Source organism: Mandrillus leucophaeus, unplaced genomic scaffold (assembly GCF_000951045.1).
Source record: "Mandrillus leucophaeus isolate KB7577 unplaced genomic scaffold, Mleu.le_1.0 Scaffold914, whole genome shotgun sequence".
Lineage (NCBI taxonomy): Eukaryota > Metazoa > Chordata > Mammalia > Primates > Cercopithecidae > Mandrillus > Mandrillus leucophaeus.
Genome location: NW_012109964.1, coordinates 585,795 through 600,842, shown reverse-complemented (window position 1 = coordinate 600,842; position 15,048 = coordinate 585,795). Strand labels below are relative to the sequence as shown.

The following is a 15,048-nucleotide window of genomic DNA, read 5'->3' as shown; positions in this document are numbered from 1 at the left end:
TACGGGGAGCACTCGCCGAAGCAGGACGCCCGCGGGGAGGTGGTCATGGCCAGCTCGGCCCACGACCGCCTGGCCTGCGACCCCAACACCAAGTTCCCCGCCCCGACTCACGGCAAGAACTGGATAGCCCTCATCCCCAAGGGCAACTGCACGTACAGGGATAAGATCCGGAACGCGTTCCTGCAGAACGCCTCCGCCGTGGTCATCTTCAACGTGGGCTCCAACACCAACGAGACCATCACCATGCCCCACGCGGGTGAGTGGCCCAGCTGGCGCGGGGGAGGGGAGCCGGCGGGGACGGAGGTGCCTAGAGGGATCCAGCGTCTGCCTCCAGGCTCCTTCTGGGAAGTCTGTGCGGCGCGGAAACCGTGTCTAGGTTCCCTGGACCGATTAAGTTTTGCTCCGCGGCACTTGGGGGGCTTACAAAGAGGAGAAGATGAACTGTATTGGGGAGGGGAGAGGCTGCCAGAGAACTTGGCATAGCGCCACTTGGACAAGGGTTCAACGTGGCAGGCTAACTTTTCCGAGGGGACCCTGGAAGGTGGGGTTTGGGGGGCAGGGCTCCGATACTGTTCTAGGTTAGTGACCGGCCCAGCACCTGTTTGGAACAAGCAGATCTGATAACACAGCACCGCTCTTGGGTCTGTGCATCAGGTATACCCTGATGCAGGCGTCCCTGTATAGCAAGAGAGGAGTAGGGTTACCTGCTGGCAGCTCACCACCGCCAACTTGCTCTTGAGGTTTCATCTCTTCGTGGGAGAGTATCCCCTTCTGGGTTTACGCACTGCATTAATCATATTAAAAGTACTATGCTCTGCCAGGCTGTCATCCAGAGAAACTGACAGGTGGCCACGGTGGTAAATAACAACAATCCTCAACAAGCCAAGAAGAGTGGGATGGCCCTAAAGTTATAATTACTTTTCTAATTATTGCATTATCCTTTGCCTGATTGGGAGGTTAAATATGCTGAAGGTTTTCTTTCTGGCTAGAATGAAGGGATTTAAGACTAGAGAGAGTAAGCTTTTTGTTAATGATCGCAGGTACCAGGACTAGAAATGCATTACTGTCCCAAAACTCAATACCGCATATGCCTAACATGAGCAATGTTTCCCTGGTGGTAGGAACACCCTCCCCCCAAAAAAGCCATCCCCAGGCTTGTTAACGTAAGTCCATAAGCCACTAGTTTTAGCAGGCTAGCCTCATTATGTCAGGGCTTGCTACTTGTATTTGTGTGCCTGAGAAGTGGGCCCTCCTTCCCCAGAGGGGTTTCTGGGCCAAGACTGTGGCATCCAGTGCCCGGAAGGAGGGGAGAAAAATGACAGATGCATTTTCTGAGTGGAGTCTCCTAATCAAAACATTATTTTCTTTAAAAACCGAATTTGAATAAATAGTTACGCTGCTGAAATGGAACACCAAGCTCTGGCTACATTTGCAGGGGTGTTCTCTTTGGGGACAAGTTTCCATTCCGAGAGCTCATGTCACCTATTAGTGAAATATTCAATTGGTTTGCCTCCAGTAATCAACACCAGCTGTTTTAGTCAGGGAACTTTGTCAACCTTAACACAAACAGGTGGGGAGGAGAAATGTTCCACCCTTCTAAAACACAGGCCAGAAAAATGCGGTGTGTTGATTAATGAAGAGGAGAGGCAGTTAGAAAAGTTACAATACAGCACTTTAAGAATACTCGATATATTTTCTTGAACTCGACAGTTTTCTAAGGGAAAAGATTGTACTCTAACCTTGAGTCATAAGAGCACTACTGAAACTTTGATATTCAAGGATGTTAAGGACTGTGGAAAGCACTTTAAGTCATGTAAAGTATCTTTAGATAAACATGTTACTTAATATTTAAAACCTCAATGGAGGAGGGGTGAAGGAGGCTTTGTTGTTGTTTAAACTCCAAGGAGATTGTTAGCTGACTGTGAGATTCTTTAATTGTTTCTCTGTGCATGTGCATGAAAGCTTAAACTCAACTTTGAACATAAAGTAAGAGGCATCATTTGTTCCTGTCTAAAAAGGTTCTCTAAAACTGCCAACACATTGGATCAATTAATGGCTTGCTTATTTTTAAAGAAAGCACTAAGCAGATTTCCCACACAAATGATGCTTGATTAAGACAGTGGGAGTAGAAGGTTTAGTAATACTGTAGTTTGAACATTAAAGGCAAAACAAATTGGAAATTGTCTATTATCTAATTGTTCTGTTTCCAAAAATGTATTCATGCTATATCCGCCAATAGCCAGGAAACTCCAAATTATCTTCTGACATTTTGCCACATTAGGAGACTGTGTTCACTTTAGTCAGAGGCTGGCATTGATTTCTGCTAGAGTGTCATTATGAGCAGATACATGACAGGGTAGCATGGCAAACCCTTGACTATACTCTGAAATTCTTCTGCCTAAATCTCAAACACTGCCAGCACTGGTCTGGATGTCAGTGTCTTCCATGTAGTCCAGATCTTGAAAGCTTTACTTTTTCTAGTTACATTTGAGGTCAGATTTCTAAATTCACTTTGAGAAACTGCACATTTTAGGTGCTAATCAAATATTTTTATTTTGTGAGCTTGGTGTACAATACCAGAGAATCTTTATATTTGAATTTTTAAATTCAGTTTTCAAAAAGTTTTAAAAAATGCAAAAGCTGATGATATATCTGACACCTTTGCTGTAGATCCTTTATTTTTGGAACTGATAGATTTCAGGTGAGGAGAAGGTCTGTTTATGTTTATTTACTGTTTATTTAGTGTCATGCAACCTATCGTTTAACATCTGTGCATTTGCATATCTTGAAATTCAATTAAATAGAAATTGTTTTCTCCTTTTCATATACGTTTTCTGTTTTTTTCTTTTCCTGCTTAAATAATTTTGATTTTCTGCCACTTACGTAACTATAACTTCTCATTCAAAAAGACACCGCTTCTTCTGGGATAGACCAGTAGTTTTGCTTTATAACAAGTCACTTTCCTCCCCAGTATAACAGCTTTATTGAAATATAAACATACTCTGCAGTTCACTCATTTAAAGTATATATTTCAATGGCTTTTGGTGTATTGACTGAGTTGTGCAGCCATCATCACTATCTAGTTCTAATAAGAAACCCTTGTACTTCCGCATTATTCCCCAACTCCCCATTATTCCCCAACTCCTTAGTCACTCCCCATTATTCCCCAACTCCGAGCCCTAGGCTAATCTACATTCTGTCTTTATGTATTCAAATGCCTCTTTTGTACCTTTCATATAAATGGAATCATGTAATATGTGGACTTCTGTGATTGGCCCCTTTGATTTAGCATAATCTTCCTAAGGTTCATTAAGGTTGTAGCATGCGTCAGTACTTAAACCCTTTTTATTGCCAAATAATATTTCATTGTATGGATATATCACATTTTGTGTATCTGTTCATCAACCGATGGAAAATTACGTTGTTTCTACTTTTTGATTGTTACAAAAATAGTGCTATGAACATTCATGTACAAATTTTTGTGTGGACATTTATCTTGTTTATATATCTAGGAGTAGAACTTCTGAGTCATATGGCAACTCTATAATTTAATCATTTGAGGACCTTCTAGACTGTTTTCCAAAGCAACTGCATCATTTCGCATTCCCACCAGCAGTGTTTGAGGGTTCCAGTTTCTCCACAGCCTCATCAACATTTGTTACTATCTTTTTTATTTTGTCTATTCAGGTGGATGTGAAGTGGTATCTTCATTTTGTTTTAAATTTTCATTTCCCTGATGACTAATTATTACTTTTTAATATACTCAATTCTTTTTTTCTGCTTTTCATTTTATTCCCTTTCCCCTTATGCCCACCATTATTTATTCTTTTCCAGACTTTCAACTCATACACTTTTATCCTTGGGAAGAGAGAGAGTGATTAATAGAGAAAATCTGCTTCTCTCACTTTTTTTAAAAAGTCTATGGACCAGAGATTTATATGTCCCCTATTAAGGGACGTAAGGCTATATCTTTAGTGCAAGAGCACCAAGAAGGCCATAGCAAAAAGCTATAGAGAAATGCATCTTCCAACTAGTAAAAGCCCCAGAAGTGAACTTTCATGTGTAGGCAAAATCTGTGAGACCCAAATTACTTCCTCAAAGCTGGTCTGATGCCTGCCTGTGAAGCTTCTTTCAGTGTACCCTAAGGAAATTGAAGATATCAGAAATTTCTAGAGGCAGTTTAGGGCACTGATTAATTAGGAGTGTAGCCTCTAGAACCAAGCAACCACTTGGATTTGTGTCCTGGTGGCACTACTTTCTCACTGTGTATCTTTGTGCAAGTTAGCCTCTCAGGTCTTGGGTTTCCTCATCTGTGAAGTGGATGATAACACCATCTACCTCGGTTGCTTATGTGAATTAGATGGATTAATGCATGTACAATGCTTAAATCTGTGGCTGGCACAAAGCAGTAAAAAAAAGTTAACCGTTCTAAGCATTGGACTCAGTGACACACAGTGACATGCAGGAGCTACAGACTGGATCATCATACCTTTGAGGCTCGCTGAGTTCCTGGCAGCCTTGGGAAAGAACTCCTTATTTACCCTTTCATACTGAAGAGGCCAGAGCAGTGGTGCCAATTTTTTTGTGGCTCAGTGAATTGAAACAGGGTGTTCCAGCTCCCTCTGACTGATGAACATTTAAGATTCTCCTATTGCATTTGTACTTTCTTTTGGCTTAAATTGAAATTTCACTGTAGCAAGGGCATGTGTGATAAAAATGGTAGTCTGTGTATGCAGGCTGTTTGTGACTGAGTGGTGATGAGGAAATGGTGTGTGTCGTTTTTTTTTTTCTTTTTTAAAGTGTGTGTTTGATATCTTTCTGTTTGTCTATTGCTAGTACATAGTCAATGGGAAATTAAACATCTAGCTGTCTAGGAAGAACTTTTGTGAGACTAGGTTCCTAAGAGCAACTTGGAGATGGAGGAAGGGAGGCAATGGTTGCAGTAACTCTGGAGAACATGCTCGACTCTTGGAAAGGAGGAGCCTAGGATGGAGTATATCTATGTATTCTAGACTTCTCCAAGGTTGGAGGCAAAATGTAGTAGATCTACTGAGGCTCTTCCTCCGTAGATGGGTGTTCAGAGTTCAGTGTATGGATTCACGCTACCTTTATGGCCATTACTTTGATTGCTGAAGTCTACCTATGTCTTCAACTCTGTAAAGGACCTAGCTGCTTTAATTTTAAAAAGTTGTTTTTTTTCTTCAGGACTCATTTTTCTAGAATATTTGTGTGTACTTTTGCTTTACATTTTCCTTTAAATGATAAGATTAGCTCTCTTTTTTTTTTTTTAGCATGCTCGGTAATAATAGCATTGACCAAATAGTGCTTACTCTGTACCAGGCATGTTCTAAGCACTTTATATGTATATAAATTTGATTCTCACAACAACATTGTGAAATAGTTACCCTTACTGTCTCCATTTGATGGATGAGGAAACTGAGGCAAACTGTATCACTTGGTCATGCAAGCAGTAAGTGGTAGACCTCGGCTTGCAACCCAGGCGGTCTGTCTGCTGGTCTGTGCTTAGAGCTACAGCTCTGTATACCCTCTCAGCTTGAAAGGGTATTCTGAAGTCTAGATGTGGGCAGTGATTACTTAATCATAGATACAGGAAGCGATCTAAGGCTGATTTCCTGTTTCAGAGTATGTTAACAGATGCATTGTTGACTTGCAGAAATGCATCTCTGTTATGTAATGGGAGAATGGGACCTTATGTTTGGGCCTCTTCTCTTCCGGACCTCCCTCTGATTCACCATTTGATTTTGAGTCAGTCACTTTTTCTGTTTTCACCCTCGGTTTTCTTTAGTTGATCTCTAAGAGGTATTTCAACTCTAAAATATATTCTTTATGTATTTAAACCTTAGAATACTTCTAGTAAAATTCCCAATTTCTGGCTTCTTGATCAGAAAACCCGGTAACTGGGGCCTGCATTCCCCCATGGAAAGAGTAGCTGGAGCTGAGCAGTAGCTGGCTGTTCCCATGTGCCCTCCAGTTGGTCCAAGTCTCCATCACTTTTTACCATCTGGCTCTTCGCCTGCCGTGCTCATTTATGTTTCCCACCTCAACCCCAAGGTCACAGTGTTTGGGACTCCACCTTTATGGAGCCAAACTTTGGGTAGTGAGGGGAAGTTATGGAAAACAGACTTGGTTCGGCAAAGGAAAAGCAAATTCATAAGAATAGAAGTGTTTAGAGATGTAAGAGGTTTCCTTGAAAGGGTAAGCTTTCTGTGGCATTCAGCTTGAAACTGAATGGGAACATTGTGGAATTGCTCATCCCAGGATTTATGGATGGACTTCCAGTGGGTGACAGCTTTAAGGGCCTTCCCAAGCATTGGGAGTATGTGATTCTCTATCATTTAGGTATTTAAGAAACATATTTTTTAAGAACCTCAGTTCCCACTTCATTTTTCTTAAGATATATACAGTCTGGCTATCATTTATGCTTGGTCTTGATCTTCCATGCCAAGATAATCTCACCTTCTCACTTAGTATGCATGTGTGTGTATGTGTATTTATTTATTTTGCACTAAACTGTAACTCTTCACCTGTCTGTCTACTAGCAGAAATTCCAATAGCCAGGAATTCTAGACTCTGTTATTAAAAGCCATAATTCATCAAAGTGTTAAATAACATTCTTGGCGGTGTAGCTTAAGATGACCCGGGCAAGAAACTGTATGACTTGTTTATACATTTTAGGTCATGGAAATACATATCTAGAGGATTGGGAAGGAATCTTACCTTCTGTCTTCTAATCCTTTAATAAGAATTCAATCATCATCTCTCCTAGTGGCTCTCTTAAAAATCTCCTGGCTTCTCAAAAAGGAAGTAATTTTATAACCATGAAATCTGGAAAGATCCAGAAAAAACCTGGAGCTTCTTATTTATAGCTTATTCTTCCAGTTTTCAGAAAACAGTGATTGTGCCTCTGATATGAAGTTAATTTGTTTAGAAAACCAGTCTCAACTTTTGAAAAGTTAACCATTATTGTTGCTTAACCATTATTGTTTCATTTCTGGACATTAAGCATAGCATGTAAAGAGTTTACTATTTTGATAACCCTGAAAGTCTTCAGTGTATCCCTAGAAGAAATATTTCATCTTATATATACTGTAAGGAGCATTTTACTTGTTGCTGAGAGATTGCAGTGATGTTGGTATTGTGTATTTGATAATGTAATTTGACAGATGCTACATTTAAATTGAAATTCAAATCCTATGCAGATTATCTTAGTTCTTGGGGATTTTGGTGGTAATGTAAAACCCAGAGAAACAAGGCAGCGTTGTGCTGTGTAATTCTTCTACTGAGTTTCAATTTACAGTGGTTCTATTAAATAGAAACCTTGTCTACAGGTATAATATGACCTTTACTCTTATTTTAAACTTTGAGGTATTGATCGCTTGGCAGTTTAATGTATGGTAGGATAAATGTGCTTTGTATAATCGAAGCCAGAATATTAATGACCATGGTTAGATCTAGGTCTCAGTTTTCTATAATAAAAGAGGAAAAGTAAATTTATTTTAACATTTCACATTTGTAGTTATAAATTGCTTTCTGTAAGAGTCTTCACTTTTTTATTTCGGTCACTCCATAATATATAGCGATATTTAGAAAAACATTTTCAGTAAAAGTAAGCATCGTTTGTTAGAGAATTTAAGCTTATGCATTGGCATGTTAGGCATTTTCATATTCAATTTGTGAACATTTATTTCATAATAGAGATTTTTAAAAATATAGAAATAATTCTGTATTAAATGTATTTGTTCATGTCTTTTCTAGTCAGACAGATATGAGTATATATATTAGGTAAGAAGGATTATCAGAAAATGTTGTTTCTTAACCGTTTCCATCTGGAATCTCTATTATAAATGGCTTTTTATGAGCAGAGTCCACTTACACACTATTGAAAACGCAAAGATTGGAGGCTTTTTGGAGCGATTGTCAGGAGGCATACAAATGCCTTTTCCCCGTTTTTCTCTTTTCTGTTCCCCACTACCTACAGCAGATATTCATCTGGACTATTCTGTAGCCATGCACTGATGAAACCCACATCAGAAATGTAACTCCAAATGACCCAAAGAATAGTGAATGAGGACAGATGTTTTCCCCTTCATTTATCAGGAAGGTGCATGGAATGTTCTTTCTCCCAGAAATCCACAGAGCTGGCTGCCTCTTCAGTTCTCTCTATTAATGAGGTCTTGTTAGGAAGGCACTCCCAGGCTCCTCTTCTCTGAACTAGTGGCAGCCTCCTCCTGCTGGTCCCCAGCACACCCCTGCTGCATGCTACCCACTGTTAACATGTTTATTGTCTCCTCCCACCACAATGTAAGGGCCAGGTGAGGTGTCAGAGCCCTGGCATCAGAAAGTGGTAGACTTGTGGGGAGTAAGAAGAATTTACTGACAAAAGTACAGGTTTGAAAAAAAAAGTTTTATTAGATGGAAAGTACGCTGCATAAGCAGCAAAAGAGTGCAGTGGGGCGCCTCAGCAGGAGGGCTGAGCACACCACAGTGGATTTTTCCTTTGGGGTATTCATGGACCTTAAAGTGGGAGCTGAAGGGTAATTTGGTCCATATTAGCCATGTAGGTCCTGACAAATGTTGCGGCACTATTCACAATAGCAAAGACTTGGAGCCAACCCAAATGTCCATCAGTGACAGACTGGATTAAGAAAATGTGGCACATAAACACCATCGAATATTATGCAGCCATAAAAAGAATGAGTTCATGTCCTTTATAGGGACATGGATGAAGCTGGAAACCATCATTCTGAGCAAACTATCGCAAGGACAGAAAACCAAACACCGCATGTTCTCACTCATAGGTGGGAATTGAACAATGAGAACACTTGGACACAGGGTGGGGAACATCACACACCCGGGTGTGTTGGGGGGTTGGGAGAGGGGGGAAAGATAACATTAGGAGATATACCTAATGTAAATGACAAGTTAATGGGTGCAGCACACCAACATGGCACATGTATACATATGTAACAAACCTGCATGTTGTGCACATGTAGCCTAGAACTGAAAGTATAATTTAAAAAATGATTACATTTGTAGACATTTTGGTGCCTTGATGTCAGCAAGGGTTGCACAATGAGTTTCTATATGCATGCATTCTGTAGATGTATAGAAATTCTAGTTACTTAGAAATTTTTTGGAAGGAAACCTGGAACCAGATGCTGGCTTTACATAATAGAGAAGTCTAATTACTTCTGAATTCCTTAGATAAGGAGTTTTGTCTCGGGATGGACTGCTTGATGGTTACCAGGCGATCTTTGTTCTTCTCGGTAAACTCCACAAGAGTGGGGCATTTAGACAATATTTTTGGTCCACAGTTAAGTTCCCCAAGCCTAGAGCAGTCTCTGGCACACAGGTTATTGCTACATAACCTGGAAAGTGAAAAGATGGACTGTTAATATGTTCATCTTTAATTTCATAAAAATATTCTATGCCATTAAATACTTTTTGTTGGCATTTGACTCATAAAGTGGGGGAAGTTCTAATTTGACTCTCCCATTACAAATGTTTATTCATCTTATAGCATGTGGCATGAAACGGGTGCCTGGTTTCTGTTCGTGGTCGAAGGGGAAAAAGCCATACTGGTAATAAGCAAAAGGACATAGAATGTCAAAAAGGTTTGTAACCAAATACAATTCTGTGCATGTGTTTACTGTCCTGCAGCTTTATGTATTATAAAACCTTTTTCTTATTTTAAATGAAATACATATGCTATATAGAAACATTTGAAAATATAGAACTTTTAAAAAGAGTTAGAACCATCCATACTCTAATATTTTTTCATTACATTTATTTTATCAAATGGGTAATATATTGCCGGTGTGTTTTTGTAGCTGTTAAAAATTTAATCGTACATTTTGAAATGTCCTTGGTTCTTCCAAGATGTTTCTGTGATGTTTCCACTTTTCTCTTACATAAACAGTGCTGCAGTAAACATTCACATGTAGCTAAACCTGAGTGCATATCCATGAATACTTCCTTAGTTCAAGTTCCAAAGTATGGGATTAGTCAAAGGCAGTTATCGTTTCTTTTATAATAGCCTGTATGGTGAAGTCTTCAGATGTTTGCTCACTCAGGAGCATGGTGCTCCTTTGAAGGAGAAAAGACATCTGTCGGATGTTGGCAGTGCTGCTGCTGTGGGGTCCTGTCACAGCTTTTTAGCATTACTTTGCTCCAAGCTACACTATTTTGGCAGCTGAGGCAAGACACCAAAGGTGGCGAATCAGGAGAAATGAAGCGTCAGAGATAGAATCATCACGATTACAGATGGTGCAACTCCACCTCCTCCCTTACACTCCTGTGTCTGGGGGATGCTGAATGCAAATTGAACCAGCAGTTAGGAAACTCGGGTTTCAGTTGTGGCTCTCTCTCAAATTGGCTTTTCCGTTGGCAAGTCACTTCCCTCCTCTGGGGCTCATTTTCTTTCACTTGAAAATGGTGAGCAGGAGGCTTCTGGAGGGGAACTTGGTTGAGCTCAGTGATCTCCACCCTGACTGCATGTTGGGATCACCTGGGGAGTTTAAAAGTTATGGCTGCCCAGATCCCACCTGCAGAGATTCTGATGTAAATGGTCTGTTGCAGGGAGGGGACTCCCCATATGTTTCTAGAGTGCGCTCAGGGCTGACAGCCACTATGCGGGATGAACCTGAAATCTCCCTGAAGCTCTTATACCACATGGTTCTTTATTAATTATTTAAGGAAATGGTGTTTTTCCTTTGAAGGCATCAAAATCCTATGTGAATAAAATTTTAATTTTTTTAATTTCCCAAGAACTGTAAGGCTCGAAATTATGAGGGTGGGGACAGTATTGTTTAAATCATGAATTAGTGATTCACTGATAATAACGGTTTTGGTGACCAGCAAGAAGGCAAACACATGACAAATGCAGCAAGTACAGGAAAGCACACAAACTTCTGTAAAACAGTCAAGAAGGATACGATAGTAAGTCAGAAGTGATTAGACCTTGTGATTTGATTAGGTAAAATTTCATCTATATGCTAAATGTTGATTATTATAAGAGCAGTCCTCCAAGTTTAAGAGGTAGAGACAACGTGCTGTTTTTACTAAGTAGGAAGTCCCCCCTTCTGCTCATGGTGGTTATCATTACCCATTTTGGGAGGTAGTATAGGGTAATAGTGAAAAAGAAGGTTCTGGTGCACGCCTGACCCGGTTCTGAGCCCTGATACAGTCTCTTGTCTGGGGAGACAGAAAGCAGCGTAGGGTTGAGATAGCCGTCTGAAGTCATTCCCTTGGTGAGGATGAGCTTCCCCTGTTCTGGGAAGAACTGCGAGTCCTGCTGGGCAGAGAGGGTGTGGGAGCTCAGGAAGCAAGTGTTTAGGCTTTGGAGTCCTCATCTGTAAAGTGAGCCTCCTATGCTATCCATCATAGGTGTTGTGTGTGACCTCTTACATTACATAATGCAGTAAAGGGGTGACTCTGAGCATGTAATACATGAAAACTATAATTAGTGTCCACAGAAACACACTCTGAATCTGATCACATCTTATCACCATTGTTATCACCAACTGAGTCCAAGCTATCATGACCTCTTGCCTGGACTGCCACTGTCACCTCTAGCTGGTGTCCAGCTTCCCTTCCTGCCCCCTGCCGTCTGCTGCCCATACAGCAACAGAATGAACTTCTGAAAATATAAATCAAAGGCAATCACTACTCTGCTCAAATCTTGCAGGGATTCCCCATCATACTTGGAACCAAGTTAAAGTTCTTGCCATTGTCCTCAGGGCCCTCTGTGATTTGGCCCCTGCTTTTCCTATCCAGCCCCTTTCCTACCCCGCTTCCCTCACTTACTACTTCCCAGCCCATTATGCCTTCTTGCTGGTCCTCAAATGTTCCCAGCCCAGGACCTTTGGAACCTCTTTTTTCAGATTTTTAAAAAATAGTTTTTTATTCACATAGCAAACCATCATTTAAATATATCTTTATGCTTTTAGAATGATTCCCAAACAAGAAAGTCTAGTAGCCATTCATCTGTTTCTCTCATATTTAACCAACTCATTATTTTTTAAGTTCAGTTTGCTATTATGCCACTTGTACTCCAAGAGAAATGTCTTCCAGCAAAGTACAATTTGGCAGCGTTTTAGAATCATGGGGTTTTATTGCTCAAGTGAGCAGGAAGAGTACCCAGTCACCACCCTCGATTTTTTTTCAGATTCTCCTATCAGTCTTATTTACATCAGTCACCCTTTCCCATCATCATCACCCTTTGCCCCCTTTATCAGTTTTCCTGGCCAATGTGAAAATATTTCATCTGCTGTTCATTCTCTCTTCTCTTATTCTCCCTTATCTTATCACTACTTGAAATTTCTTTATAATTTCATTTGTGAATTTGTTCCACTATTGTGTGTCTCCCACATGGGAATATAAACTCCATGAGGGCATGGTTCTTGTCTTCTTAACAGCTGTATTTATAGAGACTGGCATAGAAAAGAAATCCAGTGCATAGCTGTTGAAAATATGAATGAATGATACAATAGGTACCATCCATAATTCTCAGATGTACTGCTTACTTAAGGAATGAGGTAATAAATTTTTATTATATACACTTTGTGTGCCTTATATCGAGGGTATGGAAGGTAATATTTAATTTGAATGCTTAAAAACTTGATTCTATATCTTGTGCTTAGCAGAGCTATTCTTGCTGGGACTGTGGTAAGAGATTCATCTACTCTCTAACGTGACTTTAACCCCTTATAAGGTACCTCCTGTTAGGCCCTTACCAGCTGCTGAGAATAGAGAAGTAGGAAAAGGGTGGTGCCCTGTGCCCTAAATCCTTGGGCTTCTCTTTAGGGCCGGTGGTAGGCCTGGAGCAGGAAGCCAGTTGTTATTTTCTGACATCGTCTATCATCATGCCATTGTTTCTGAAGAGGCCTGGATGCCTACCTATGAGTATTTACAATCAAATACTTTGCTTTGGAGGAGCTTTCTTTTGAATGTCAGTAGGGGTACTTTCTATAGATAACGGAGTAGATATGTCCTTTGGAGTCAGCTGTTATCAAACACAGAAAGTAATCTGAAAAAAGTAGTTGAGCATAGTGCTGCCTGGATGATCTTACTGGGATCTGGGCATGCGGTAGACCAGATGCCTCAAGGGGTCCTGGCTGTTGCTAGAAGGAATTGTATAGTTTAATAGTAAATCCTACCTGTCCAGATGTGTTCTATGAATCTGTCTCTGTGTATATGGACTGCTTCATTCCAGAAGATGGGAGAATTTAAAATCAGTGGGCCAGAAAGAGGATGTCAGGATTCCTCTAAATGAAGGAAATAACAAATGACAAATGACCAGTGAGGTAGGTCAGGTTGTGACCTTTTGAGCAATGAGAGAACTATGAGAGAAATCTCAAGTTTTCTGCTTAAACCATAATGGCATTAGTTAAAAGTAGCATTAGTCTTTTGTTATAGTAATTTAAGTGTGCTCCAAAACGAATTTAATCTCCTGTGTGTATGGCTGGGCACAGTGCCTCATGTCTGTAATCCTTGCACTTTGAGAGGCCTAGATGAGCAGATCACCTAAGTTCAGGAGTTTGAGACCAGCCTGGCCAACAAGGCAAAAAACCCTGTTTCTACTAAAAATACAAAAATTAGCCAGGCATGGTGATGGGTGCCTCTAGTCCCAGCTACCTGGGAGGCTGAGGCAGGAGAATTGCTTGAACCGAGGAGTCAGAGGCTGTAGTGAGCCGAGATCGAGCCACTGTACTCCAGCCTGGGTGACAGAGTAAGACCTTGTCTCAAAAATCAACCAATCAATCAAACAAACAAACAGAAAAACATACAGCTCAAACTTTAGGCCATGATTGGTGGATTGATTTAGCAACTGAAATGGGGCACCACTTTGCAAAGGAATGGTGACCCTGAAATAGGCCATTACTTTGCCTGGCCAGTTTGGTAGCCACCATATTGCTTAAAAGAAATGTTTTGTCATGCAGGTTGGCTGATTGGGGCCCAGTGTTTTTGAGCATTTTTCTACAGCCATATATGACTGGGTAAGCCTCAGTCCCAAATTCCATTCATCTTTTTTGAGGAAAGGTAAAGCAAACATACTACCCTTCTGTTGATAGCAGGCAGTTTGAATAGATACTGTCTCAACACCATGTAGTAAGTCTTCCAGAAGGGTACAGTGTTTGCTGTTATTTGAAGTGCTCCAGACTCAGAAAACCCTGAGAGAGAAGGAACCCAGGAACATTCAAAACCTATGTTCAACTGCCAAGGTCATAGGGTAGCGGGCTCAGATGCAGGTGGGTATGACGGAACCTTCTCCAACTGCCGGTGACTGTTGTCTAAGCAGCCCACCGATTGTCAAAGTCAGACCCTGCCTCAGTATTCATGAGTTTGGGGCCATATAGCGGGTCTGACACTAGCTCCCCAGGAGACAGAGCTTGTGTGGCTCTGGTAAGAGCCTTAAGTGTGATGACTGAATGATATTGGGGGGCAGGGGGCTGTCAGCAGCCACTGTGAGGGACAGATTGGCAATTCTAAATAGCCATTGAGATCTATGCCTCACACAGTGTCTTTTCTCTTCTCTTGGGAGAACATACTACCGAGGAAAAAGTTTTTCATTTTTTGCATAAGCCAAGGCATTCTTTCTACAAATCACCCCTTCCAGTTCCAGACTTATTTATTAAATTCATCACCTTATTCACTAGAGGAACTCAGCAAATCTTTGTTGAATGGAATAGGTAATAGAAGGAAGAGAATTGTCATTTGTTCTGAACACACAGACTCTAGGCGCTGCATTAGGTGTCTTCCATACTTCGGTCTTTTCACAGACCCTGTGAGTTGGATACTTTGCCCAAAGTTACAGATGGTTAAAAGCAAAACTGGGATTTTAATCCAGAGCTATTTCTTATACAGTCATGCATTGCTTAATGACATGGATACATTCTGAGAAATGTATCATTAGGCAATTTTATTGTTGTATGAACATTGTAGTGTTCTAGATGGTATAAATGATGTACAACAGACTATACCATATGCATTTGTTCTAGATGGTAGTTTGTTGCACATCTAGGATGT

The 15,048-nt window shown here is 40.6% G+C and overlaps 1 protein-coding gene across 1 annotated transcript in view; it reads left to right on the top strand.

Moving 5' to 3' along the window:
• Positions 1 to 6: 6 nt before the first annotated feature.
• The window catches only part of RNF150 (ring finger protein 150), a 245,405-nt gene continuing 230,363 nt past the window's right edge, over positions 7 to 15,048 (top strand). The window contains exon 1 of the mRNA XM_011969844.1: positions 7 to 256. Coding sequence (XP_011825234.1) covers positions 46 to 256 — 211 coding nt within the window. The 5' untranslated portion in view covers positions 7 to 45. The remainder of the gene's footprint in view (positions 257 to 15,048) is intronic.